The following is a 14,965-nucleotide window of genomic DNA, read 5'->3' as shown; positions in this document are numbered from 1 at the left end:
CATCTGCATCTTCAGAAGCCATGGAAGCAGTCATAGGGGCAGCGTTCGTAGCAAGGTGAGTCGTCCGTTTTTCCAAACGTTCGGAAGACCTGGAAGCAGCAGTAGCTGCAGCGTTTGTAGTCAGTCGAGTGGCCTTTGTTCCTGGCCCTCTGAAGCCCTGGAAGTAGCATTAGCAGCAGCGTTTTTAGCCAGGCAAGTCGCTCTTTGTTCTGGGCCCTCTGTAGCCCTGGAAGCAGCATCGTATGAAGCCATTTTGGCTAGGCATACAGTGCGCTGTTGGAAACTTTCAGCAGCTTGGCATTCTGCTGAATGTAAGGCACTCTGTGAAAGTCTAAAAGGAGTTTGGTTGGAGAACTCATTTGCTCTAATTGCCTTTAGTGCCAGTGCTGACGCGGTATGGCGACTTCTCTTTTTCGGTGGCATTTCATGTCCCAAAGAAAGGGTGAAAGTTACTTGTACAGAGAAGTTGTCTGGGAAAGTATGCGTAAAATTGAAGTGGGGAAAGGGTGATAAGAAGCTGCAAATAAATAAATAAACTGACAGGTATTTGTATGTATGTGTGTATTTGTATGTATGTTTATATGTATTAGTGTGTATTCTCTCCTTATATATATATGGTAGTAAGTAAATGTGTTTTTAAAAAGATTTTCAAAAAACAGTTTGTAGGGAATAAATGTTTGACTCTCGATTGTATTTGAAAAAGATTGACAGGTATTTGTATGTATGTGTGTATTCTCTCTCTCTCTATATATATGGTAGTAAGTAAATGTGTTTTAAAAAAGATTTTGAAAGAACTCACAATTTGTAGGGAATAAATGTTTGACTGTCGAGCGTATTTGAAAAAGATTGACAAGTATTTGTATGTATGTGTGTATTTCTATGTATGTATGTATGTATGTGTGTGTGTGTGTGTGTGTATTCTCTCTCTATATATATGGTAGTAAGTAAATGTGTTTTAAAAAATATTTTCGAAAAACTCAGTTTGTAGGGAATAAATGTTTGACTGTCGATGTGAAAGTTACTTGTACAGAGAAATTGTCTTGGAAAGTATGAGTAAAATTGAAAGGGGAAAGGGTGATAAGAAACGGCAAATAATTAAAAAAAACAGGTATTTGTATGTATGTGTTTATTTGTACGTACGTATGTATGAGTGTATTATCTGTATATATATATATGGTAGTAAGTAAATGTGTTTTAAAAAAGATTTTCAAAAAAACTCACAGTTTGTAGGGAATAAATGTTTGTCGATCGTATTTGAAAAAGATGTGTCACAATTTTTTTTTTGTTATCATGGTGAAGGATGGTGTTAGAAATGGAAAGTGAACTTACAATTCCCGCCAATTAGAATGAGGTCATTGGTAACCATAGGTACATATATGTGTGTAGATATATGTGAGTAAATTAGATTGTATTAGAGGGGAAAATGATTATGTATGTAGTTTTATCGAATTTTTTCGTAATTAGGAGTTATTTTGACTGAAAAAAATGACCCTATGGCCTACATTATGGTATTTAGAATATTAATTCCAATTTTTTCATCCACTAAATTTAGAATTGTGTAAATGCATGAATTTTAAACATGCATACACACAGAGAAAATCTTCCTTTTATAGATAAGATACTGGAAAAAATTTAAAAATCTCAATTTGAAGGTAAAAATAAAAGCAGTTCACTTATGAATTGTGATAGAAAGTAAATTTTTCAGCAAAGTGGCTTATAGAAGGACTTCTAGACCAGTGGTTTTCAACTGGGGTCCATATGTTTTTTTTGTTTTTTCTTTGTTTTGTTTTTATATTATATATATGTGTATATATATAAATATATATAAATATATATATATATATATATATATATATATATACCACCATCATCATTTAATATCCATCTTCTATGCTGCAATGCTTTGATAGGAGCTGGCAAATCAGAAGAGTACACCAAGCTCTCATATCTACTTTGGCATGGTTTCTATAGTTGGATGTCTTGCCTAATGCCAACCACTTTATAGAATGTAGTGGGTGCTTTTTACATGGCATCAGCACCAGTGAGGTCACCAAGTGACTTGCAAGACAAGACCCCTTCAACTGAAGAAAGGGTAGGATTTAAAGAGAGTGCTTTGTGTCAGGTGATGAGAGGTTAGAATATGATAAAGGGATAGAAGCAGGTGTCTTGCAATGGAGGAGTTACATTTCTGCCCCAATTGAAAAAGGAAAGGAAGAGAGAGAGAGAGAGAAACTGAAGATGTTGATGAAGATGTATTGGAGTTACAGGGTGGAAGATATAAGTGAAGTGGATTGGACAGAGTGAGTGGAGGAGAGGGGTTTAGGGCCTCAATCTTACTTTAACCCCCCCCCCCCCCCCCCATCAAATCTCAGATGATTGGGAGGATGAGAACTGGTGACTTGTTTACAGTAATACTTCTTTGAAAAGCACAAGTGTTGTGGATGAAACCATTTTAATGTAGGAATGATAATTGAGCAATTGATGTTGAGATAAAGAAATGATACATATTAATTACGATTAGCTTGCACTTTCTTGCATGATTTTGCTTTAATTTATCTAGGTCAAGAACACTTCAGAGGGAATTGGCAATGTTGAAATCTCCACAGGTGAAGATAGACTTACAAATGGTATGTTTTTGTTATTTTTATAAAGGCTATCTAAAGGCAGAAACAGTAAATAGGTAGACAAAATCTTTATGGTGTCCACCACCACCACCACTGCTGCCACCACCACCACCACCACCACCACCACCATCATCATCATCATCATCACCATCGTCTGCCGTCATCATAGTTATCATCATCATTTGGTGCCTCTTTTCCATGCTGGCATGGGTTGGACATTTTACTGGAGCTGGTAAGACTAAGGACTGCACCAGGCTTCATTGTCTGTTCTGACATGGTTTCTATGGCTGGATGCCTTTCCTAATGCCAACCACTCCACAGAATGTATTGGATGCTTTTTAAGTGGCACCAGTACCAGCATCAATTCTATTGTGGCAGATGGATCTTCTTGAATATAGATCTTCTTGACTATTATTATTTGTCTTTGATAAACAAAATATGGCAATACTTGTGCAGTTATTTCTATTTCCTCTTTTCTAATAAAGCTGCTACACTTTTTGAAAATTCAAACATTCGTGTATATATATGAGTTGTCAGTGACAAAAGCCACAGGTATGGTTGTATGGTTAAGAAGTTCACTTCTCAACCCTCTGGTTTTAGGTTCAGTTCCACTGCACATTGCTTTGGGCAAGTGTCTTCTGCTACAACCTTGAGCTAACATATGCTTCTTGGATGTAATTGGCAAATGGAAGTTATATGGAATCCCATTGTATTATATATTATCATCATCTTTTAATGTCTCTCATCTATGCTGACGTGAGATGGATAGTTTGACAGGATTCAGTGGGGGCTAAGGACTGCACTGTGCTCCAATGTCTGATTTCGCATGTTTTCTACTACTGGATGCCATTCCTGATACATGTAGTATGTATATGTATGTATTTGTGCAAATGTGTGAAAATTTTGACAATCAACAGTTTTGCTTGTTATTGTCTGTGTGAAATGATGTTTATATTCCTTCTTGACATAACAACTGGCCACTCTGTACTTTTGAAGGCCAGTGGTATAAAAAAAAATCCCTTACTTGAAAAACAGGTAAGAGATGGTGATAGGAAGGGTGTCTAGCAATAAAATGCTACCTAGAAATAGTCCCTTTCTAACTTATGTTACCATAGAAAAGCAGATGTTAAGCAAATAAATGAAGGAGCAGATGTGTTTATAAATGGATGCTCTTTTTCTATCACTGGACATTCAAGCAGTGCAATTGAAGGCATTCAAGTAGTGCAAATGAAGGCATTCAAGCAGTGCAAATGAAGGCATTCAAGCAGTGCAAATGAAGGCATTCAAGCAGTGCAAGTTGTGCAAATAAAGGTAAGAAGAGTAATTTTAATTACCCAATAAAACAGCAGTACACACTAGCTGTGCAAATGAATGATTCGAATTTGAACTAGATCTTAAACATGACAAAGACCAGAACTTGGTGGTCCAAATCAGACGTGCAATCTATGTGGGTCTCTTTTCAATACATTGTTGGTTTAAAAAGTCACATCAGACACCATGATGGATCTAAGGTGTAAGTACAAGAGGTGGTCAGGCTCTGCTTAAGGAGTAAAAAACCACCATATGTACAGTGTGCAATGAATAAATTCTCATTTAAATTACGCAAAAATGAAAATAACACTGGCATCCCATTTTAACAGATATATTTACCAAAATTGCATAAAAATATTAAAGAGTAAATTTATTCAATAAAATCACCATTGGCTTCAACCATGGCCTCCAGATGACTTCAGAATCTCCTGCAATTCTTCTGGATGGTCTCTTTGTTTAAGTTGGTGAATGCTTCCATAATCCTTGCCTTCAGTTCATCTTTGGTGTTACAAGGAGTTTTGTTGGTCTCTCGCTCAACTGCACCCCACACATAATAATCAAGGGGATTGCCGTTTAGGGACAAATGTTAGGGTATGATGTGGTCACAGAAATTGTCTGGCAGCCATGACTAGGTTCTCCTACTTGTATGGAATAGGGCAGTGGTTCCCAAACTATGAGTCGTGACCCACAGATGGGTCGCGAACGGAATCCTAGTGGGTCGCAAAAAGTTATAAAATGACACATTAGCTTTGATTAACTGCTGTCTATTGAGATAGTTCAAGACTCATGTTTTCAATATCAGACTGGTTGTTTTATCAAGCAGTAGACTTTTTTCACGAACTTAACAAATCAGAGGTGGCCATTTTCTCAAGTTATTTATTCGTACGTAATCGTAAAAAGGAAAAGTCTGTTTTTACCTATTTATAGAGAACTTTAACTAGGCGCAGTACAACACTGATCGAGCTGATAAGAGTTACTGCTTCTAGGTTTTGTATTAGAGTTAATACCTGCCCATAGGGTATGGAGACGTTGAAACAGTTATAAAACGTTTTGTGTTACATTTAATATAAATAGTAAAAAATTTAAATAAATAAGACAGTATGGATTTCACTAATAAGTTTATAAATTATTCAAAAAAGTATAGGAGTGATCACCAGGAGGTAGCCTATGAAATGATTGGAATAGACAGCAGCTAGATGGTTGATGGATCAATAGAGTCTATCTGATAAACGGTTTGAATAACAGCATATCGATTGAAATGATGCTTATTATTAATTATAGAGTGACGCATGATTTGAACCCTTTATAATGGAGAATGAAGCAAAAGTTGATGATGGTATAATCATTGAGATATCTGAACACTTGAATAAGCTAAAAGAAAGTTTTGAATTTTATTTTCATGAAGAGATGAATACTATGCAACAGAAAAGATAGATTATGAACCCCTTTCAACCTGACGTGACGACTGGAATATCAACAAAAGCTGATGAGGAACTTATCGATTTATCCGAAGACTCTTCCTTGAAAATGACCTTTAACACCCGAAAATTGGTACAGTTCTGGGTGTCTCTTCAAACCCCATACCCAATCATTTCCACCGAAGCATTAAAAGTGCTTTTCCCTTTTGCGTCATCTTATAATTGTGAAGCTGGATTTTCAGCAATGGTTGGGATTAAAAGCAAATTTCAAAATAAACTGCAGCTCTCAAATTTTTTACAGCTGAAACTATCACACATTGAACCTGATGTTAATTCTATTATTGAGCGTAGCAAGAAACAGGCTCATCCTTCTCACAGGCCTCAATGAAAATGTAATCTGAAATAAATTTGTTTCTTTCATTAATGTTTTTACCCAGTAGAGTTAAGTGGGTCACCATAAACTGGTGTCATAAATAGTGGGTCGTGTCTCTAAAAAGTTTGGGAACCACGGGCATAGGGTCTTCCAGCAGCCAGCCTGTTGACCAGGGCAGCACTACCTCCTCCAGGCACTTGGTGTAGGCCTATGTGTTGAGTCTGACACCATGTGGGAAGATGAATGGAGGCATAATGTCGCCATCACTAGTGATCGCTCCAAACACCTTCATAATTACCATTAGACTCATCCAACTCTTTCCAAATCCTCTGCAGTCCTCAAATCAACACCCAAACACTCTGAAATGTTCGTATTGGAGTCTCTGGCATGAATGCAGAGCAGTACAGCATTTCGTTCCCAAATTTATGGCAGAGTGAATTGCATCGTGGTGTTGTTTTTCTCACAGATGGTGCCCAACTGACCCTGCTATACTGTGTAGTTGACAAAATCAAAAACAAACAATGCACATGTGTGAAGTTAAAAATATAAAATGATGACAATTTACCCATTGCACTCTGTATATATATATTGAGAGAGAGAAAGACATATTGATCCAGATAAACAAATACACTGCTTAGACTAGATACATAAAATATGCATACATATATACATGTAAATAGAGAAGAAACAATGACTGAAAATATTCAGTTGAACATTAATGTATGAATATATAGATATTTATATATTAACAGAGCAGACTTTGGATCTCATCTACTGACTCTCTCTCTCTCTCTCTCTCCCTCTCTCTCTCTCTCTCTCTCTCTCTCTCTCTCTCTATATATATATATATATATATATATATATATATATATGTCTGTAAAAATATGTGACACTTATTCAGTAGCCATGACAAAACTCCAAGTCTGAATAAGTGTCACATATTTTTATAGATGAATTTTTCTATTTGCATAATATTGAGGTCTCTTTCTGTCTTTTGTTGTCCTTCCTGTCAAATATATATATATGTAAATGATTGTTTTTATGTTATAATAAAAACAATTTTACATTAAATTATAACTAGCAGTCTGTTGCTTATGATAACGAGGGTTCCAGTTGATCCAATCAACAGAACAGCCTGCTCGTGAAATTGATGTGCAAGTGGCTGAGTGCCTTTAATGTAGTTCTCAAGGAGATTCAGTATGACATAGAATGTGACAAGGCTGGGCCTTTGCAATACAGGTACAACTCATTTTTCTCAGGTGAGTGAATTGGAGCAACATGAAATAAAGTGTCATGTTCAAGGACAAAATGTGCTGCTGGGAATTGAACTTACAACCTTATGATCTTTTGCTAAATACCCTAACCATGAAGCCACTTATATTAAATTGAAGGAGTACATCTGGTAGAGTACTGATGATGGCTTAGCTGGCTGAAATTTTGGAGTCACTGTCATTACAATTCTTGTTAAAGATATATATATATATATATTTATTAATATTAGCAGAAATAATGGAGGTCTGAGGGTTTCATGCATTGGCACTTATTGAGAAGTGCCAACACATGAAACTCTCAAGCCTTGAGTCACTCCATTACTTCTGCTAAATATTAATAAAAATGTACATATACTCATATTTGAGTTTTATTTTTCCTGTTTACACCAACATACCTATATATATAAATATAATGCAGGAGAAATACCTAGCCAAAGATAAACCTCTGTACCTGGCTTTCATTGACATGGAGAAAGCCTTTGACAGGGTTATCTGATTCCTTATCTGATGGTCAATGTGGAACCTAGGGATAGATGAGTAAGAGCTGCACAAGCCATGTACAGGGATGCTGTCAGTAAGGTGAGGGTTGGCAATGAGTACGGTGAAGAATTCCGGTAGGGGTAGGGGTCCACCAAGGATCAGTACTCAGCCCCCTCTTATTCATCATAGTCCTCCTGGCAGTAACAGAGGAATTCAAGACAGGATGCCCCTGGGAGCTTCTCTATGCTGATGACCTTGCTCTAATAGCTGAGTCACTATCAGAACTAGAGGAGAAGTTTCAGGTGTGGAAGCAAGGTCTAGAATTGAAGGGCCTTAGAGTTAATCTAGCAAAAACCGAAGTCCTAATAAGTAGGAAGGCAGACAAACCACAAATCCCTTCAGGTAGATAGCCCTGCTCGATCTGTAGAAAAGACGTAGGTAGAAACTCCATAAGATGTACCTGATGTAAGCTATGGACACATAAGAGGTGCAGCAATATCAAAGGAAGGCTAACTAGGAAGATAATTTTTGTATGTGGCAAATGCTCAAGGGCAATAAACACTGAAAATGTGCAGAAAACTGCTTCTGCACATTCCAGGGGGAAAAACTATAAATAGTTGATAGCTTCTGTTACCTAGGTGACCAAGTGAGTATCAGGGGTGGATGCTCTGAGAGTGTAGCTGCTAGAATAAGAATAGCCTGGGCAAAGTTCAGAGAGCTCCTACTTTGGCTGGTGACAAAGGGCCTCTCGCTCAGAGTAAAAGGCAGACTGTATGACGCATGTGTGCGAACAGCCATGCTACATGGCAGTGAAACATGGTCCATGACTGCTGAGGACATGTGTAAGCTTGCAAGGAATTAAGCTAGTATGGTTTGCTGGATGTTTAATGTCAGTGTGCATACACGACAGTGTAAGTGCCCTGAGAGAAAAGTTGGACATAAGAAGCATCATTTGAGCATGGTCGATGCCACTGGTAGCTGACTGGTGTCATGCTGGTGGTACGTAAAAAGCACCATTCGATTGTGGTCCATGCCAGTACCACCTGACTGTCCCTTGTGCTGGTGGCACATAAAAAGCACCCACTACACTCTCGGAGTAGTTGGCATTAGGAAGGGCATCCCGCTGTAGAAACTTTGGCAGATCAGATTGGAGGCTGATGTAGCCTTCTGGCTTGTCAGCACTCTGTCAAACCGGTCCGGTTCATGCCAGCATGGAAAGCAGATGTTAAACGACGATGCTGATGATGATATATGTATATGTATATGTGTATTTATATATATATATATATATATATATATATATATATATATATATATATATATATATATATATATAATTGAAGTCAACTAGAAGGAGTATGGTTGGACATTTATTTTCAATCACTACAATTGTTTCTATGCAGCATAGTTTTCCAGGTGTTCAGGTACTTGATTACGTAACTGTTTCCTTGCATTATGAGATCTAGTTTTGTTTCCTCAGGTGATATGTAAATATTATCTCTGTAAGTTCAAATTCTTGGATTCAAGAGCATCTTTTCTGTCTGTCATGGTCTGGAGTTAATAGTAGCAACTGAGTTTATCAAAGGTGTGTTGTTGCTGAAGGATCATTGCAATTATCTATTCATACACAACAGAGGCCCAAACACAAACCTGGAAGTATGTATAATACTACTACTGGATAGCACAGGGTGAAATCTGAAGGTGGATGAGCTTTATGCTGTACTCTACTATGTTCTTAGCATAATATACCATAACTATATATATATATATATATATATATATATATATATATGATAACTTGCTATGGTATTCTCTATCGTTGACCATAGCAGTGTAAATAAGATGATGCATATTACTTATACAACAGGACAATTATGCCAATTGTTGCTCATCTCACACAGTTTAAATTTTATTTCAGCTTTTTTCTAGTTAGTTGAAACTATTGATGCCTCTCACTTGCATGTTTTCATATTTTAGTTCTAAAAATAAAACTTCATTTTTACTCACCCCCACTCACCCCCCCAAAAAATGAAGACATTACAAAAGTGCCTGTTGGTGAAATTAGCAGATGTTATTGCCAAGAGTGTAATGCATGTAAACTGTTTTATTGGTTGTGCTGCAGTAGCAGCAGCAGTAGTAGTAGTAGTAGTAGTAATCCTTTCTACTATAGGCACCAGGCCTGAAAGTTTGGGGGAAGGGGACTAGTCGATTACATTGACCCCAGTACTCAACTGGTTCTTAATTTATCGACCTTGAAAGGATGAAAGGCAAAGTTGACCTCTGCGGAATTTGAACCCAGAACTTAAAGACAAACTGAATACCACTAAACATTTTGCCTGGTATACTAATGATTCTGCCAGCTTGCCGCCTTGCTATAGGGTAGTAGTAGTAGTAGTAGTAGTAATAATAATTTTGTTGTATCTAGTAAGAGTCATTACATCAATGTTCAGCATTAATAACACATGAGCTGGTTTATTTCTACTCGTTTATTATAAGTCAATTGGTTAAAAAAAAAAAAACTGATTTACTGTTTAACTAAGTTAAATAAATTATTGATTAGTTGAATAGATTTTGACCAGTCAATTGGTCTAATAAAGGAGTGGAATTGAACCAGTACGTGTGTTAAGTATATTGGCGTAAGACTCTACTTTCACCAAAATTTGTTTTGACATACAAATTCGCATTATAGAATCTTGAAAATCTACAAAAATGAAGTAATAATAACAATGATGATGGTATCCCTAAGCCTTGGCTGACAACCAAGTTAGAGTTGGTGTTGTATTTGGGGTGACCCTTTACATGAAAACCTCAACTTAACATACCCGGAGAGCAAACCTTGTAGAAAATCATTCTCATTCATTGCAATGATGCTAACATACCAATCCAAATAATAGTGTGAACAGGAAGACTCCCCTGGGTGTCCAAGACACCAGCTCTCCTGCACCTAGCAGGGGCCCCTCAGAGAACAATGGAGTGGAAGACCAGACTCCACCTGGTTGTGGTCCCTTTACTACTCAAAATACGCAGTGTGCTTGCAAATGCAAGTGGCCTGTTGATCAAAAATTGGCTTCACTTGGAACTGCATAAAGTACTGTCTGTCTGATGTCCTTGTTGTGACTTGACAGACAGTATAATCTCTGGTACACATAATACCTTCAATCTACAACATTACAATATTGGATACTGTGCAACATCCTACATAATAAAAACAAGAATAGTAATCCTTTCCACTATGCCTGAAATTTTGAGTGGGTGGGGGCAAGTTGATTACATTGACCCCACTGCTCAACTGGTATTTATCTTATTGACCCCAAAAGGATGAAAGACAAAATGGACCTCAGTGGAGATTGAACTTGGAACATAAAGCTGGTAGAAATGCTGCTAAGCATTTTTTCCAGCATGCTAATGATTCTGCCAGAAAGTAGCTTATATCATCCAAGTACTTTGTATCATTTGTACTCTTAGTATTTATGTATTGCAGAAAATGAAGATCCTACTAATTTGATATGTTAGTGATATAGTTAGAACCAAATATAATTTCTTCATTTCTTCATTCAGTGGATAATTAGAAATAAAGAGAATGAGGCAATGCATTATTTCTATCATCAACAAAGAATACTATATGTTTTTCAGTTTCTGTAACATCTGGAGTGATTAATGAGGACCAGACAAGCAAGTAAGTACATATATGCACATAACTATATTTACATACATCTATATGTATATAAAATTAGTGTACATGGCGCAGGAGTGGCTGTGTGGTAAGTAGCTTGCTTACCAACCACATGGTTCCGGGTTCAGTCCCACTGTGTGGCACCTTGGGCAAGTGTCTTCTACTATAGCCTCGGGCCGACCAAAGCCTTGTGAGTGGATTTGGTAGATGAAAACTGAAAGAAGCCCGTCGTATATATGTATATATATATATATATGTGTGTGTTTGTGTTTGTCCCCCCAACATCGCTTGACAACCGATGCTGGTGTGTTTACGTCCCTGTAACTTAGCGGTTCGGCAAAAGAGACCGATAGAATAAGTACTAGGCTTACAAAGAATAAGTCCTGGGGTCGATTTGCTCGACTAAAGGCGGTGCTCCAGCATGGCTGCAGTCAAAATGACTGAAACAAGTAAATAAGTAAATGAGTGAGATCTATGCACAAAAGAGGTGAACTTAACAGGACACCTTACATGTTAAAAAGAGCAGTCAAAGCTCAAACCATGGATAAGAGTAATTTCAAAGAGGGATGAAAAATAAAAACATTTTCAATAGTTACCACTTGTACCTATGTTTTGAACATCAATGAACAAATAAAATAATTTGCCATCTGTGTCCTCATCAGCATGGGCGCTATAATTGATGTATATTTGTGGAACATTGTTCCATCTATATACATAATAATTTTTAAAATCCACCATGCAAGCACAGTTATAGTCGGCAGCAAATAAAAATTTATGTACCAACGTTTCTTCAAAATTACGAAAATTCTAAGAAAATATATAGGGCAGAAAAAATTAGAGAAATTTTCTACTAGTGGCTAGCATGCCTAATAGAGTCAATAGGCAACATATTTTTCATATAAAATTAGTGTACATATCTATACACAAAAGAGGTGAACTTAACAGGATACCTTACAGGCTAAAATTATATATTGTGAAATTTAATGTGCAAAGGGGAGGGGTCAGACTGGAGTCACTGAGAAGCTCGGAGAATGGTGTGTTGGAGAGGTAGGGTGGTGGGGTGGGTGCAGGGGGAGAGCAGATGCACGGTCCACGGAATGTGCTCTTGCAAGGGCGGTGTGAATAGTGGTGAGGGGATATCCACATACGATGAAACGGCGGGCCATAAGTTGAGACTGAGTCTCAAAGTCATGGTCGTCACTGCAGAGCCTGCATAGACGGAGGAATTAAGAATAGGGAATGGAGAGCTTGGTGTGTTTAGGGTGGGAGGAAGAGAAGTTGAGGTATGAGTGTGAGTCTGTGTGTTTGTAATGGATGGAGGTGGTGAGAGTGGAGGGATGAATGCTAACCGAAATGTCGAGAAAGGCGACGGAAATGTTGGAAATAGTGCGGAAGTGGAGGGCAGGATGGAAAGATTTGACAAAAGAGAGGAATGAGTCTAGATGTTCGCAGGAGAGTGAGGTTGCACCAATACAGTCGTCAATATAACGGATGTATAGTTCGGGAATGGGACCAGTGAAACTTGAGAATATTTGGGCCTCAATGTAGCCAACGAACAGGTTCGCATAGTTGGGGCCCATTCTCGTTCCCATGGCCACTCCCTAGATTTGCTGGTAAAAATCACCCACGAACGAGAAGCAGTTAAGTGAGAGGACAAGTTTGGCCAGATGAAGGAGTTTGGATGTGTCAAGTTGGGTGTTAGGTTGAAGGTTAAGGAAATGTTGGAATGTACGCAGCCCCTTGTAGTGAGAGATCACCGTGTATAGGCTCTGTGATGTCACAACTAATTTCTACTGCTGAGTGAACTGAAGCAACGTGAAATAAAGTGTCTTGCTCAGGGATACAGCACACAGCCGGGTCTGGCAATCAAACTCACTACCTCATGATTGTGAGCCCGATGCTCTAGCCACTGAGCCATGCACCTTCTGTTATCAATATCATCCTCATCATTATTTAACATCCCTTTTTTCCATACTGGTATGGGTTTGATAGCAACTGACAGACCAGAGAACTACACTGAGTTCTAATTACACTATACCTTAAAAAAGATGGGTTGATCTAGGACTGAATACTTTTGATGATAGGACTGCTCAGTCAAAGCTAACCTAGGGTTAAGCGACAACAACTAGTTTCATAGGATAGAGATTTGCTGAGAGTTACATATTCTTTCTTTTAAGTCTTATAAATGAGAGCGAAATTATTGTTTAACTTGTTTTATAGTACTGAGACCTATAATCATCCATGTTAAGTGAAACCAATTTAATTTTTCAAAACTTTTATCTAATTATTACTGAAAGAAAAAAAAATAGTAATGACTCCCATTTGTATGATCAAATGCTATTATTTTTGTCAGGAAAGAAGAAAATGTTGATCTCCACTCTGTGTCTGCTAAAGATTTTCCATTGAAAGGTATTTATAGTCTTCTGTTCCCTATCCTTTTTCATTCCTTTTATGTTTATTTTCCTTTTCTTTCAACCATTATTTAATATTGGTTTCAAATTTTGGCACAATACTAGCAATTTTGGGGGAGGCGTAAGTTGATTACATCAACTCCAGTGCTCAATAGTACATTTTTTATTGATCCTTAAAGGATGAAAAGCAAAGTTGACCCCTGCAGAATTTGAACTCAGAACATAAAGACAGACAAAATGCTGCTAAACATTTTGCTCTGCTCACTAACAATCCTACCACCTTGCCGCCTTAACAACTGTTAATATCATAATTCATTTTTTTGCCTTTCACCCTCTCATGGTCAATAAAATAAGTACCAGTTGCACACTAGGGTCGATGTAATTGCCTTACCTTATCCCCTGAAATTACTGGTCTTGTGCCAAAATTTGAAACCAAAATTAACAATTCATTTTGATTTTCCCAAAATAAATGGGCCTTCATTGGGTTGTCAATGAGTATTCAGCTGTTTGGTCAGTTGTACTAGATATTCATTGAATATACTTATAAGTGACTGTGTATTCCACAGACATGTAATTTTCAGGCAGGAATCAGCATGTCACAGTGTGTGACAAAGCTCAGCCTTTGAATTACAGGGACAACCCATGTAAAGGGCTTTCACACAGTTTCCATTCACCCAATTTCACTGACAAGGCTTGAATCTATCCAAGGTTATGATAAATTATGCTTGCACAAGATGTCATGCAGTGAGAGTGAACCTGGGACCTCATCATTGTGATAAACTTTCTTCACCATTCAACCATTCATAAAACTACACACACCCTCCACATACATACACGCAGACACACACACACACTCAGACCAATGAAGACTATTGACAACAATAGGGATGTCATACACTCACATGTCATACACTCAGAGAGATTAATAGAGAGAGAAAGATATAGGGAGACAGAGATTGTGATTAATGATGCTACAAACACACAACAGAGTCCAGTGACAACCCTCCCAGATGAAAGTTCTTTCAGAGCTTCTACATGGTTGCTCTCTGTCTGTTGGAAATACCAGGTAAATCTCCTTCAAATCATTCCAACCATCTAAGAAAATAAGGACACATTGAGCAAAGTGGTTGTGAATGCACTGAGTATGGGATAAAAGACAGGATGGTCACAACCAGAACGTTTTTGATCACAGAGGGGTCCTCACTGAAAGCTGAATTTGGGCTAAACAGCAACAGTGACAACTACATTATTTCAATTGCTGTTACACAAACTTAATGGAAGAATTTTCTGCATCTGTTTTGTGAACTAACATCACATTTCTCATTTCACACATCTCCTTGGTCCACTGAGCCAGTGAGTCTTTATGATGTGTGTTATTATAGAGATGAAAGTTCAAATCTGAAT

General features: G+C 37.6%; 1 protein-coding gene across 3 annotated transcripts in view; it reads left to right on the top strand.

Moving 5' to 3' along the window:
* Positions 1–14,965, top strand: part of LOC106871085 (centrosomal protein of 162 kDa) — a 100,608-nt gene that overhangs the window by 19,766 nt on the left and 65,877 nt on the right. For 2 of the 3 annotated variants that reach the window (XM_089355290.1, XM_089355282.1), the window contains exons 4-6: positions 2,561–2,627; positions 11,111–11,153; positions 13,504–13,559. In XM_089355290.1, the coding sequence (XP_089211416.1) occupies positions 2,561–2,627; positions 11,111–11,153; positions 13,504–13,559 (166 nt within the window). The remainder of the gene's footprint in view (positions 1–2,560; positions 2,628–11,110; positions 11,154–13,503; positions 13,560–14,965) is intronic. The other variant, XM_089355292.1, reaches the window with a different exon arrangement.

Source organism: Octopus bimaculoides, chromosome 1 (genome assembly GCF_046866305.1).
Source record: "Octopus bimaculoides isolate indiv1 chromosome 1, ASM4686630v1, whole genome shotgun sequence".
NCBI lineage: Eukaryota > Metazoa > Mollusca > Cephalopoda > Octopoda > Octopodidae > Octopus > Octopus bimaculoides.
The sequence above is the reverse complement of the archived record's forward strand: the minus strand, read 5'-3'. Positions and strand labels throughout refer to the sequence as shown.